The sequence below is a fragment of the Ictalurus punctatus genome, chromosome 23, assembly GCF_001660625.3.
Source record: "Ictalurus punctatus breed USDA103 chromosome 23, Coco_2.0, whole genome shotgun sequence".
Taxonomy (NCBI): Eukaryota; Metazoa; Chordata; class Actinopteri; order Siluriformes; family Ictaluridae; genus Ictalurus; species Ictalurus punctatus.
The window spans coordinates 15,953,428-15,967,209 of record NC_030438.2 but is presented as its reverse complement, the minus strand read 5'-3'; the positions used below and the strand labels follow the sequence as shown (position 1 = coordinate 15,967,209).

The window sequence follows — 13,782 nt, the reverse complement described above, 5'->3', positions numbered from 1 at the left end:
AGTAGTAGTTGTAATAGTAGTAGCATTAGTAGTAGCTGAGTAGTAGTAGTAGTTGTAGTAGATGAGTAGTAGAAGTAGTAGTACTTGTAGTAGTAGTTGTGTAATAGCAGTAGTATTAGTAGTAGTTGAGTACTAGTAGTAGTAGTTGTAATAGTAGTAGCATTAGTAGTAGTTGAGTAGTAGTAGTAGTTGTAGTAGTAGTAGTAGTTGTAGTAGTAATAGTAGTATTAGTAGTAGTTGAGTAGTAGAATTAGTTGTAATAGTAGTAGTAGTAGTTGAGTAGTAGTTGTAATAGTAGTAGTAGTAGTAGTAGTTGAGTAGTAGTAGTAGTAGTTGTAATAGTAGTAGCATTAGTAGTAGTTGAGTAGTAGTAGTAGTTGTTGTTGTAGTAGTAGATGAGTAGTAGTAGTAGTAGTAGTAGTATGTCCTTGTACTCAGACATCCAAACCTGCAAATACTCATTTCACTTTCTTTTTTATTATTATTATTTCTTTTTAAATCCCTATTATGCATGGGTACACTTTAGTGGAGTGTGTGGTGAAGTGCGTTTTGTACTATTTTATTTGGACACTCCAGACCGTAAACTGAGCCGAACTGATGGATGAACTGGAGAGAGAGAGAGAGAGAGAGAGAGAGAGAGAGAGACTGTAAAGCCCGCCTACCGAGAAAACTGATATATTAGGTAACACAAAAATAGACCAATCAGGGCGCGCCGTGTCACTCTCTCACCCGGTCTATCGCTTGCTGTTAAAATGCAGGAGACTCCCGGAAGTTCCGGCAGAGTTGGGATGTCTATTTTAACTTGTTTCTTTGATCCCACTGCAGTTCGCAGTTTTTCTGTTACACTTCTCATAAACAGTACGTGGCACTGCCATTGTTGTTGTAGTAGCGGAAGTAAAATTGCAACAACCCGGAACTGTGAAAACAATCAATTGGCAGGAAGACCTGGCAACCCTTCAAACTGAAAGTAAAACGTAAAGTATTGTAGCTTATTTCATGAGTAAAGAGCCTATAACGTGTATAAGAACTATATTGTTGAGGGGTTTTTTTTTAAGAAGAAGGAGAAGTGAAACAGTAAACCAACATTAACTCGTCAGGAGGTGTGTAGCTGAAGAGGATCTCACTAATGGCGTCTAAACGGTCGTTCTCTGAGGAGGACTTCGCGTGCCCTGTGTGTTGTGATGTCTTTAAGGAGCCCGTGCTCCTCTCGTGCGGTCACAGCGCGTGCAGCACCTGCGTTCACCGGTACTGGGACACCAAAGGCTGCAGAGAGTGTCCGCTTTGCAGGAAACGATCCGCGACAAACCCTCCTATCAACCTGGCTCTGAAAAACCTGTCTCAGACCTTCCTGGAGTTCCGAGGTGATCCCGAGACACTCTGCGACATCCACGGAGAGAAGCTGAAACTCTTCTGTGTGAATGACGGACAGGCCGCGTGCTTAATGTGCAGAGATTCTAGTAAACACCTCCAGCACCACTTCATACCTGTCGACGAAGCAGCTTCAGAACTAAAGGTCAACTTTGATGGAATAGATTCGGGGCCCAACTAGCGACATTCATTCTTTAAAAATAATTAAGTATATCGTTCCCTCGAGTTACTTAGTCGCGGCCATGATCTCATGGGCGTAACCACGCATTCTTTGGGGGGTCGTCCAACCCCCCCCCCCCCCCCCCCCCCGCCCCCATTGTTGAGGGAAATACCAATCTGCCCCAACCCCCCCCCCCCCCCCCCCTCCTTATACAGTACAAAATATTTTCTACATGTCCCCATTTAATGAACCCTGCCAACGGATCTGTATTTTCTTCATCTATTCAATTTATTTCTGTATATTCCTTTTTATATATTTCTGTTTGTTAAGGAAAATCGGTGTGTGCCCCCCCAAGTTGTACACTTGGTTGCGCCCATACTCAACGCATTCCATTCAATTCAATTCAATTCAATTTTATTTGTATAGCGCTTTTGTATAATAGACATTGTCTCAAAGCAGCTTTACAGAAATATCAACATGATATACAGATATTAAAGGTGTGAATTTATCCCGACTGAGCAAGCCACTGAGTGGCGACGCTGGCAAGGAAAAACTACCTAAGATGTTTTAAGAGGAAGAAACCTTGAGAGGAAGCCAACTCAGAAGGGAACCCATCCTCATCTGGGTAACAAAAGATAGTGTGAAAAAGTTCATTATGGATTTATATGAAGTCTGTATGGCGTTAGGAGCAGCCGTAGTCCCAGCAGTCTGGAATTGGAGAAGATTTGAGCTCCATCCAGAGGCAGAAAGGATCTGGATCTCTAGTATCTCCATAAATTCGTGTGGGGCTCGGCAGAAGGAGAGAGGGAGAAAAAAGATTATTATGACTGCGAAGTAGTAGAACAGAATCTAGTCAGGGTAGGCTTGAGTAAACAAATACGTTTTAAGCCTAGACTTAAACACTGAGACTGTGTTTGAGTCCCGAACACTAATTGGAAGACTGTTCCATAACTGTGGGGCTCTATAAGAGAAAGCTCTTCCCCCTGCTGTAGCCTTCACTATTCGAGGTACCGTCAAATAGCCTGCATCTTTTGATCTAAGTAGGCGTGGCAGATCATATAAAACCAAAAGATCGCTTAGATATTGTGGCGCGAGACCTTTTAGTGCTTTATAGGTTAATAAAAGTATTTTATAGTTAATGCGAGATTTTACTGGGAGCAACGCATGTTCGTTGATATATCTTAGCAGCTCAGTCTGTAGGAAATGGAGACAGCAGCCAAGTGTAGAAAAGTGCAGCAGAACATACGAGCTTTCATTCAGACAGTAAGTAACTAGATACCTAAATAGTAGGTAACCTTAGCTTGGTATAGAAGGCATCATACCATGGCCTGGTTTGTTCTTAAGAACGTCAATTAAGTGTTGATATTTGCACACTCACGAAGTAGGCTAGGCTAAGGTCAGTTCCAGTTTTTGACCATTAACGTTACATTCACTTTCATATCCTCCCGCCGAGTTCGTTGCCCCCCCCCCCCATCCCCCCCATGTCCATACCATGGTTACGCCCTTGAATGATCTCACTCGCCGATTATCTCCTTCTCACTCCTTAATTATCTCATTCACACTCCTTAATGATTTCCTTCTCACTCCATAATTATCTCATTTTCACTCCTTAATGATCTCCTTCTCACTCCATAATTATCTCATTTTCACTCCTTAATGATCTCCTTCTCACTCCATAATTATCTCATTCTCACTCCTTAATTATCTCCTTCTTACTCCTTAATTATCTCATTCTCACTCCCTAATGATCTCCCTCTCAATCCTTAATTATCTCCTTCTCACTCCTTAATTAGCTCATTCTCACACATTATCTCATCCTTACTCCTTAATGATCTTCTCATTCCTTAATTATCTAATTCTCACTCCATAATGATATCCTTCTCACTCCATAATTATCTTATTTTCACTCCTTAATGATCTCCTTCTCACTCCATAATTATCTTATTTTCACTCCTTAATGATGTCCTTCTTACTCCTTAATTATCTAATTCTCACTCCCTAATGATCTCCTTCTCAATCCTTAATTATCTCATTGTCACACATTATCTCATCCTTACTCCTTAATGATCTCCTTCTCACTCCTTAATTATCTAATTCTCACTCCATAATTATCTTATTTTCACTCCCTAATGATCTCCTTCTCACTCTTTAACGATCTCCTTCTCACTCCTTAATTATCTTGTTCTTATACCTTAACGATCTCATTCCACTCTGTAAGTATCTTGCTCCTACACCTTAACTATCTAATTCCCACAACTTATCTTGCTTGTTTTTCAGGTCATTATAATTAATAGATTTTTTAATATATACATTTCTCACATATATTATAAAAATTGACCTTAGAAAGCTTCATAATTTATATTCTTTGTTTTATTTATTGTCTATAATGTAGTTTTAAAAATTGGCTTTTTAATAATGGCTTTTTCATTACCTGGTAGTTTCGATAATTTATTCTTTTCAAGTGTAATCGCAAAGGTACAAGTACCTAATTAGTAGTATAATAATAGTAATAGTAATAAAATCCAGCCCTTGATTTTATTTAATTTTTTTTTGGTTTCAGAAAAGACTTTTCAATTGGATGTATCACTAAAATGTATTTACTCACAGTGGGATTAATTTATGCATTTTGGATTGCAGGATATTCTTAAGAGCGCAGTGAATACATTGAAAATGAAAATTCGGAGCTTTCACGATGCCCAGGTTCATTTTCATCGGAATGTACATCACATACAGGTGAGAATAGCTAGCCTCCTTTAAAGCTAGCAGACGACACAGCTTTATTTTCCTGTAAATTTGAACAACAGCTGTTCTCTGTCAAATCTGTTTGAATGTCTTAATGACAGTAAATGCTGGATGGACATGAATTTTTTTACAGCGAAATAGTGATAAAACTGAAATAATCATTTTTGGCCCACCAGTTTCAACTACTGCAATTTTCAATCAGTTAGGTCCTCTGTCCACCAACGTGCACAATTGTGTCAAAAACCTTGGTGTCATTTTAGATCCTACATTGCGTTTTGATAAACAGATCAGTGCTGTTGTCAAAAGCAGCTTTCTTCAGCAAAGATCTATTGCTAAATTCCAAAAAATGCTCTCTAAGAAGGACCTGGAAAGGGTTATTCATGCTTTTATAACATCAAGGTTAGACTACTGTAGTTCTCTCTACTTTGGATTGCCTGAAACCGCTTTAGATTGAATGCTGCTGCTAGATTATTCACTAGCACCAGAAAACCTGAGCATATCACTCCTGTCCTCACCACTTTACACCGGTTGCCAGTCAGTTTCAGCATTTTAATATTTCTGCTATTCGTTTTTAAATCTTTACTTGGACTTGTTCTTTAGTACATATGCCATCCTTAATGCATATTGTATAATGCATATGCATACCCTGAACTTCTCCTTTCAGGAGAAGTTCACGTTTTAAAACTAAAGGTGACCGGGCTTTCTCAGTAGCTGCTTCCAGGCTCTGGAATAGTCTCGCTTTTCATATTAGATCTTCCCCCTCTGTTGCTATGTTCAAATCTTCTCTGAAAACCCGCTTTTATTCATTATCTTTCAATTCGTTCTGGAGGGTGTAGAATTTTTATTTTTATCAAATTAGTATTTGATACTACTAAATGTTTGTTTTAAATCTGTTTTATACTACTTGTACAGCAATTTGGTTTCAACTTCGGTTATTTTTAAATGTGCTTTATGAATAAATAAACTAAACTAACGCAGAAATATGGTATAATATATGATAAACAAAGTGTATGAAAGTTACTTTATCCTTTGTTTTATACGAGGACCCGTCCAATATTGGTTACCTGATCAAATCAGACAATATTTTTTTAAGGTTTCACAGCATTGGTGGAAATCCTGCAAATAATAACTGTAATAACTAATAATACTGAAATATATTTATATATAGCAGGAATTATGCCATAAATCTATGGGAAAGCTACGAGACAAGACAAACTTGGGGCTCTAGATGGGAACTCTACTTGTTTAAGAAATTGTTAATAATATAAGGAAAGCCTATTTCATTTTAACCAAAACTGTTGATGGTTATATAATTTTTAATTTTTTTTATTACCATATTGGCCAGGGCTAAGAAATAATTTTTTAGTCTTATTAGGCTTATAGGCAACAAAATTGTAATATTGGTTGAGCCCTTTTTTTTAAACATATAATGTGTGCATGTCTGACTTACTGGTACTTGTGTTAATCATGTCAGCAACAGGCCAGTTACATGAAGAAGCAGATTAATGAGGAGTTTAGGAAACTTCGGACGTTTTTACAAGATGAAAAAGCAGCCTTGGTGATTAAACTGGAGATGGAAGTGCAGCAGAAAACAGAGAGCCTGGAAAAGAAAATAGAAAAAATTAAACAAGAGATACTGGCTCTCTCAGGCACTATTGGAGACATAAAAGTGGAATTACAATCTGAAGACATCAAATTCCTGAAGGTCAGGGTATAATTCTTTCTTTCTTTCTTTCTTTCTTTCTTCCTCACTCTTCTACTGTCTTTTTTTCATACCACCCCTCTCTTTCATTTCCCACAAAAGTAATAGGAGCAAGGAGGTACAGAAAATAATAGTAACTGTGCGGGTTTGCGGGATTGGGCAGAATTGGTCAAATTTCCTACAGGAGAGGGTGGGATTGGTCAAAATATTTGCAAGAACGGATGGGATTGGTCAAAGCTTATTCAGGAATGGATGGAGTTGGTCAAATGGTTTGCAGGACTATGCAGGATTGGTCAGAATATCTTTGACAGTTAGTGGGAGTGTGATTTTAAAAAGAATTCTTGTGCACACCTCTAATCTAATTATTTTTATTTATTTATTTATTTTGCAGAACTTTGAGACAAATCTGGAAAAGTAAGTTGTATTTCTCTTCCTTCCCATTTTATTGATTTTTCATGCTTCTGTCACAGCAGATGCAAACATACAACTTTTGTAACACTATTAAGGAATATAATATAAAGGAATAATAATGCTTTTATATTTAATTTAAAATAGGATTGTATGTATTTTAGTTGTTGTATTTAGATTTTATTTAAACACACATTTAAAAGTAATACTCAAATCTGGTATCAGGATTACTACAGCCTTGACTCCTTTCGGGGGTTTTTTAGAGTCCAGTACAAAGATTCAGAACCAAATATTTCTTCAGAAGAAGTAATCAATGTCGCAAAGTACCTGGGCAATCTGCAGTTCCAAGTCTGGAACAAAATGCAGAGCTTCATCAAATACAGTGAGTTTTTTCATAAATTTTATAAGAGCACTTTCAGCATCTAGAATGATTTGAAAAATTGGCTCATGTATTAACTATTAGATCTCTGTAAGATACACTAATTGTGATTTGTCTTTCAGGTCCTGTTGTCTTGGACCCAAACACAGCTCATTCACAGCTAATCCTGTCTCTGGATCTGACCAGCGTGAGGGACAGTGATGATGACCATGAAGACCAGAGTGACATGCCTAGACTGCCAGTTTTGGACACTCCTGAGAGGTTTAGGAGTTTGTGTGTGCTGGGCTCTGAGGGCTTCTCTTCAGGGCTGCACTGTTGGGACGTTGAGGTCGGAAGCAGCACGTTCTGGATGCTCGGAGTGACCACAGAGTCCGTACAGAGAAAAGAATTCAATGTTTTTCCCAGCGGAGCTTGGGGTATTGGGTATGATGACCAAAAGCTGTGTGCTCGGTCTCCTTCAGAAGCATATACTCCTCTGCCTTTGACTACCAAACCCCAGATGGTCAGAATTCGTCTGGACATGGATTCGGGGGAGGTGTGGTTCTTAGATCCTGCCAGCAATGCCGTTATCCACATGTTCTCGCACCACTTCACTGAGAAGGTCTTTCCGTTCTTCCACAGCATGTGCAGTCTCTTTCCTCTGAAGATCATGCCTCTCCAGCCTTTTGTGGTGCTGAGAAAGCTCCCTTAATGCTCTTAATGTTTCTGCAGGTTGTATTATCACTGGCTCATGCTGCTGTGGCCATGGACAATGGAGATACATTTTGTTTTGCTTTCTGTTCTTCCACAGCTGAGGGTGAACACAATGGAGTATGACATTAGTTAATCTGGGACATAATGTGTCACATTTTTCTTCAGAGCTGCACAGTTATATTTAAACTGTGTGCTTACTCATAACATAGCTCAGGTGATGTTTCTTTCAGCGTTCACCCTGGTTTTCCCCTAGTTATTCCCCTAGTAATTTTCCACAAGGGGTAGCTATTGGCTCTCTAGTAGTTTTGTATACACCAGTACAATGCAGTGTTTCCCCACACATACTGCAGGTTATACTTGGGCAGTACATTTAATTATGTTGATTTGTCCCATAAAAAAAAAAAAACGCACTTAACAACCATTCCAAGAAATCAACACACCTTGCTTTCACTTTTGAGTGTAGTTTGAGCTCAGGCTACACACCTTGAAAGAAATGCAAAGAATTAGACTTTCATGATGTTGTTCAAGTTCAGTCACTGATGAATAGATTCAAATATAAATTTAAATTTATATTAAAATTAGATGACTCAAGATGGATTTGACCACTGTGAACTCTTCATTTATTTGTCTGTCTCCGGTTGCCCTTGATTCAGACAAGGTGCATTAGAACACTGTGACTGATGCATCCTTGAATCCTCAGTCCTTCAGTGGTCCTTGAAAGTTTGTGAACCCTTTAGAATTTTCAATATTTCTGCATGAATATGACCTAAAACATCATCAGATTTTCACACAAGTCCTAAAAGTAGACAAAGAGAACCTAATTAAACAAATGAGACAAAAATGTTATACTTGGTCATTTACTTATTAAGGAAAATAATCCAATATTAAATATCTGTAAGTGGCATAAGTATGTGAACATCTAGGATTATCAGTTAATTTGAAGGTGAAAGTGAGCACCTTGTTTTATTTAAAGAACAGAGATCTATCAAAGTCTGGTCTTCACAACACATGTTTGTGGAAGTGTATCACGGTACGAACAAAGGAGATTTCTGAGGACCTCAGAAAAAGTTCATGCTCATCAGGTTGGAAAAGGTTCTCCAAAGAGTTTTGTTGTGGATAAAAATGACATGAAATAAACACGAGGGAGACCTAGTATGAGTAATATGTAATTTTATTGAAAATTCACAGGACTGGTTGGATTCACACTTTAAGATCTTTAAGAGTAACACACTATGGTTTATTAGTCACAGAGAAATATAAGAGCTGAGGATGGCAGGCTGAGAAACACACACACTCGTACAGTCAAGGGCGGGCGTGCAGACATAACACACACAAAGGCCCGAACGCACACACATAACATTATGAGATAACAACATGAGACTAAGGTCTCTCTGAAATTGTTTTCTCTCTCTCCCACTTTCAATCCTAATGGTAGTCAGAAAGTCCTCTTTCAAAACATCATGGTACATTTGATAAGCCTTTTTTTAAACATCATGGTAATGTAGATGAGCTCTTTTTAACCCTATTGGTATTGAAATCATAGTCTTTCTAAAATATATTGGTTATCTACTGTGTAAATACAGTATAAATACTGGAGCTTGATCTCCAGGTATCGGATCACTTCTGAGAGTTCTCATTGGTGTGGATCTCGTGAGGTGGAAATAAAATCTGGACCCTTGCTTCTTCTCACTCACGGCTGGTGTGTTTTTTTCTATCTCCAACTGGGTTCACAGATGTGAGTATTTCCTTCTATGTTGAATTTTAGGTGTCTTTGGGTAATAGGCTAAATTTGGGCCAGCAGTTTCGACTCCATCAATCCACAGTTCGACAGATTGTGTACAAACTGAGGTAATTCAAAATTTATCATCCAAAATTGTTTTTAGTTTTGCAAAATTATTTTGTCTATCATATACTGCAATTGCTCTGCCATTATTCTTAGTGGCACATGTAAAGTGTTATGCCAAAGCCTTCTTTAAGAGCTCATATCACGTTCTGGAAATAAAATCAACTGCTTCAAGACTGTAAATTGTAAATCTGATTTAAATTAAACATGCTTTACTTTGCTTCATATGGATCCACTGTGTATCGTGTGATGTTTTGCAAATGATACGTTCAGAGTGACACGCCCTCACTGACCTGAAAATAAACTCTGTACATTTGAAAGATCACATTAGCAGATGGGCTGCTCACTTTACGATCCCAAACACGTCAGCTGTCCGGGGCACACAGTGTAGCCTTGATTTCCAGACTACTATACCGTAAGAACAGCCGTGTGTTTTCACCTGCGTCAAATACGCAAATGGATTCTCAGCTTCCGTTCTCTGCTGAGGAATTATCCTGTCCCATGTGCCACAACGTCTTCAAGGATCTAGTTCTCCTGTCATGTAGTCACAATATCTGCAAAGTCTGTTTCGATCAGTACTGGAAGTCTATGGGGTCTCCGGAATGTCCTGTTTGCAGAGAGCAAACCGATGTGGCTTCTTCATGTAGTTATGTACCGAGAGATGTGTGTGAGGTCGTGCTACAGCGAAGGAGGAAAGAGAAAGCTTCTGCATGTTGTACATCACTCTGCGGTCTACACGGTGAAAAATTCAAGTTCTTCTGCCTAGAAGATGAACAGCTGTTGTGTGTGGCGTGTCGCACATCAACAACACATGAAAATCATCAATGTTGCACTATAGATATTGCGGCACATGACCGTAAGGTGAGACAAGCGTAAGCACTGGTGGGCAAGTGGTGGCTTGGCGGTTAAGGCTCTGGGTTACTGCTCAGAAGGTTGGGGGTTCAAGCCCCAGCACTGCCAAGCTGCCCCTGTTGGGCCCTTGAGCAAGGCCCTTAACCCTCTCTGCTCATGGTCAGCCATGATACAGCACCCCTGGAGCAGAGAGGGTTTGAACCGCTAACCTTCCAATCAGTAACCCAGATCTGTAACCGCTTAGACACAGCGTTTTTTCTTTAATGATATAATGTCAGAAAGATATCGGCCCTGCCTGTTTTTGATATATGTCTGTGGTGATGTTTTAAAACGCGAGTACGTAGTCATGTCGCCATAAATTGAGTCATCACTGTCCCAATGTGTAGTGAGCCAGGATCCTTACCAGTGTCCCAAATTGGGTACATACTGATTCACGACCTAGGGAGCTGATTGAGACGCACCCTGTATTTAGCTGCAAAGCTTCTGTTGTATGTAGCCTGTCGTGTGTTCCATGCCGTGTTCTTCCAGTTCTTGTTTTGCTCATTTTATTAATCTTGTTTTGACATTGTTTGTTTTGTTTCTGTCTCACATCAAATAGGTCTGACATCAAATAGGCCAATAACTATAAGAACTCAGTAATTAATCGAATAACTTGATAATGTTGGGTTGTGATTTCCACCACTGTAAAATAATTTTTTTTTAAAAATGCACAAATAAATTAGTTAATCTATCAATTAATTACTACTACTAATAATAATAATTAATCAATCAATTAATTACTACTACTAATCACATACTCCATAGCTATGTTTCTGTGACCCCGGGGTTAAACTGACCACACTTTGAGAACCACTGCTTTAAACCATAGGCACATTTTCTTTATAGGAGAGTGCACTAAATTAACAAAAACATTGCCATTATTTTATTATTAATTTCAAATGCCTAATTTCATAGTTTTCATGTATTCATTACAATTCTAAAGTAGTAGAATATAGTAATAATGAAGAAGCTGCTTCTATGTCCCAATGTTTTGACTGGTATGTCTTTTATTTGACTGGTATTTTTTTCCATAGAGCTTAAGAGCAGTAGCAAAAGCGTAAGTCATCCTACTTACGTTTCTTTCCTATGAATGCTTTCACAAGTTGGAAATTCAATTCTCTGAATTCTTTGACCCATAACAGCACTGACTCCTGAATGCTTTGCTACTTATAGCAGGGCTCAATGCTCCTTGCAGGATCCGCAGATGTTTTCAGGAGCGCTGATTGATGAAGCCAAGCACGTGGGGAACCTGGCGTTCAGAGTGTGGGAGAAAATGCAAGAGATCGTTCAATACAGTGAGTTTCTAACACAAAACTAGAGAATTATTTTCTAATAAAAGCTACCTAAAAAGTATTTTGCAGGTGTTCTTGGATTTTTGTTCTGTCTCTTTTTATTTTTTTTTCTCTCTGCAGCCTCTGTGATTTTGGATCCAAACACAGCCCACCCCGAACTCATCCTTTCAGAAGACCTGACCAGTGTCCAGCGTGGTTATGGAACACAATACCTCCCTAATAATCCAGAAAGATTTGATCAAGTTTACTGCGTCGTAGGCTCCGAAACATTTACCTCAGGCATCCATAGCTGGGATATTGACGTCACAGACGTTCCTGATTGGGAGGTCGGTGTGACAACTGGATTTATCCCAAGGACTGGAAAAACTGACTTGGGTAGCGAAACCTGGAGTGTCAAGGCTTCTCATGGTGAATATCTGGCACGGTTTTCAACAGCGGCAGCCTTTAAGCTCCATCTTAAAGTCAGCCTACAGAAGATCAGAGTTCAGCTGGACTTTCAGAGAGGAGAAGTGGAATTCTCCGACCCTGTTACTGACACGCCAGTGTTTTCTTTCAGCCATTCTTTTACCGAGGGAGTCTTTCCTTTCTTTATTACTCCATGCAAACTTTCAGTTCTGAGGATATTACCATTACATATTGATTATATACTGAATACAGAACACGTTAGAGAGTGAGGCAAGTAGCTAAAGCATTAATCCATGGAGTAAAAAATGACAGATGTAGTATAATTCTGCATAGTACACAAAGTTTCCAGAGAAACAGAACATTTTGGACAAAAGTCCTTCGTTATCTGTGCAAATAAAATGCTTCTGATGCTTTAGGTGAAACTAGTTGATATGTGAAATGATTAATGCTTGATAAAATGATCAACCAGTGCAAACTGACATCCAGAAATATCCTTGGGAAATATTAAGATATGGGAAATATCCACAGAAATATTTCTGTGGGACATGAAGTAAAAGATATAAGAATTGTTTTCCTTGTGTGGTTTGGGTAGAAGATAGAAGTACGTATAAGTCCTGTTAATACGTATCGGCATCAATGTGGATATCAGGGGGAACCTATGTAGATGGTGAATGAGTGATGTTTCAGATATCAAAGACAGTCATTTGCCAAATAAAAAAAAGATGCACACAAGATGGCAGCCTTGTGCTTTCCATTTCTGATTAAGAGCAAAATGATAGGCTGCTAATTCCCTATAAATACAGTTTTAGGCTTAAAGATGTATTAATTGCTTTATTATTATTATTATTATTATTATTATTATTATTATTATTATTATTATTATTTCTTACTGGTACAGATAACCCGAAAAATATGTAATACATGCTAAACAATAATTATTTAAGCATTTTCAGATTCCAAAACCCATTTGTGCTTGTCTGTGTTTACACCTGTCAGTCTTGTTATAGATACACCCAATGCCGCTTAACTCCACCCACATCGCAGTCTGTACAAAAGGAAATTTTTATGCCCAGTGCATAAAAATAGTGCACATACGACATGCTTCCAAGAACATGGTAAAACTAGAATAAGCACTGGCAGCGTTTTCCCAAAATGTGAAGAGATACAGCACGCATTACTGGTGAAAAGCGGGAATAACTCTGCATTCTCCAATTAACGAATTTCTCACTGATATTACAAAAATGGTGAGTGAGAAAAGAAGCTAACATTGAAACTTGATTGTTATCAATCATGTTTAGTTCTGCCCTGAATAAGCTATTTCACATAACAGATATTTACATATTGTCCACAAGACACAATAATAACTGATTTTACACAAATGAACCAATTCCAAAAGTTACATACGCTCGATTCTTAATACTGCGTGCTGTTACCTGGATGATCAGTGACTGTTTTTATGCTTTGTGATAGTTGTTCATGAGTCCCTTGTTTGTCCTGAGCAGTTAAACTGCCCACTGCTCTTCAGAAAAATCCTCCAGGTCCTGCACATTCTTTGCTTTTCCGGCATCTTCTGCATATTTGACCCCTTTCCAACAGTGGCTATATGATATTTGAGATCCATCTTTTCACATGAGGGAGTCGCACACAACTATTTCAAAAGGCGCAAACATTCACTGATGATCAAGCAGCCAACACAATTCATCAAGAGCCGGGGGTGTAAACTTCTAAACAGGATGAACAGTAATTATTTTGTCTTCTGGGAAACATGTCAGTATCTTATGTAGCTTTAGAAGGGCAGTACTGAATGGAAAAAATAAGGTCTTTAAACAAAATAATAAAAATGTGTGATCCCGCTTATTATTATTTTTATTATTATTAACATAATAGTGTTAGATTGTG

At 38.4% G+C, this 13,782-nt stretch overlaps 2 protein-coding genes across 4 annotated transcripts; both read left to right on the top strand.

Moving 5' to 3' along the window:
- The first annotated feature begins 736 nt into the window (after positions 1 to 736).
- On the top strand, positions 737 to 9,526 carry LOC108256651 (zinc-binding protein A33). 2 transcript variants are annotated; one of them, XM_017453727.3, is made up of 6 exons: positions 737 to 1,513; positions 4,166 to 4,261; positions 5,745 to 5,975; positions 6,364 to 6,386; positions 6,644 to 6,762; positions 6,882 to 9,526. In XM_017453727.3, the coding sequence occupies exons 1-6, from the start codon at positions 1,127 to 1,129 to the stop codon at positions 7,448 to 7,450; spliced, it is 1,425 nt and encodes a 474-aa protein (XP_017309216.1). In that variant the 5' UTR covers positions 737 to 1,126; the 3' UTR covers positions 7,451 to 9,526. The 2 variants fall into 2 exon arrangements, with proteins under 2 accessions (XP_017309216.1, XP_017309217.1); XM_017453728.3 differs by lacking the exon at positions 5,745 to 5,975.
- A 641-nt stretch (positions 9,527 to 10,167) lies between these two features.
- LOC108256159 (zinc-binding protein A33-like) lies at positions 10,168 to 12,669 on the top strand. Of its 2 annotated transcripts, XM_047150193.2 has the most exons (3): positions 10,168 to 11,243; positions 11,360 to 11,481; positions 11,599 to 12,669. In XM_047150193.2, the coding sequence occupies exons 2-3, from the start codon at positions 11,391 to 11,393 to the stop codon at positions 12,150 to 12,152; spliced, it is 645 nt and encodes a 214-aa protein (XP_047006149.1). In that variant the 5' UTR covers positions 10,168 to 11,243; positions 11,360 to 11,390; the 3' UTR covers positions 12,153 to 12,669. The 2 variants fall into 2 exon arrangements, with proteins under 2 accessions (XP_047006149.1, XP_053530879.1); XM_053674904.1 differs by lacking the exon at positions 10,168 to 11,243 and having other exon boundaries at positions 11,290 to 11,481.
- The last annotated feature ends 1,113 nt before the right edge of the window (positions 12,670 to 13,782 follow it).

Coding starts and splice junctions, on each gene's coding strand:
- LOC108256651 (XM_017453727.3), top strand. CDS start 1,127: ATGGCGTCTAAACGGTCGTTCTCTGAGGAGGACTTCGCGTGCCCTGTG. Junction 5,976..6,363: donor AAGACATCAAATTCCTGAAG/GTCAGGGTATAA, acceptor TTTATTTTGCAG/AACTTTGAGACAAATCTGGA. Junction 6,763..6,881: donor GCAGAGCTTCATCAAATACA/GTGAGTTTTTTC, acceptor TTTGTCTTTCAG/GTCCTGTTGTCTTGGACCCA.
- LOC108256159 (XM_047150193.2), top strand. CDS start 11,391: ATGTTTTCAGGAGCGCTGATTGATGAAGCCAAGCACGTGGGGAACCTG. Junction 11,482..11,598: donor GCAAGAGATCGTTCAATACA/GTGAGTTTCTAA, acceptor TTCTCTCTGCAG/CCTCTGTGATTTTGGATCCA.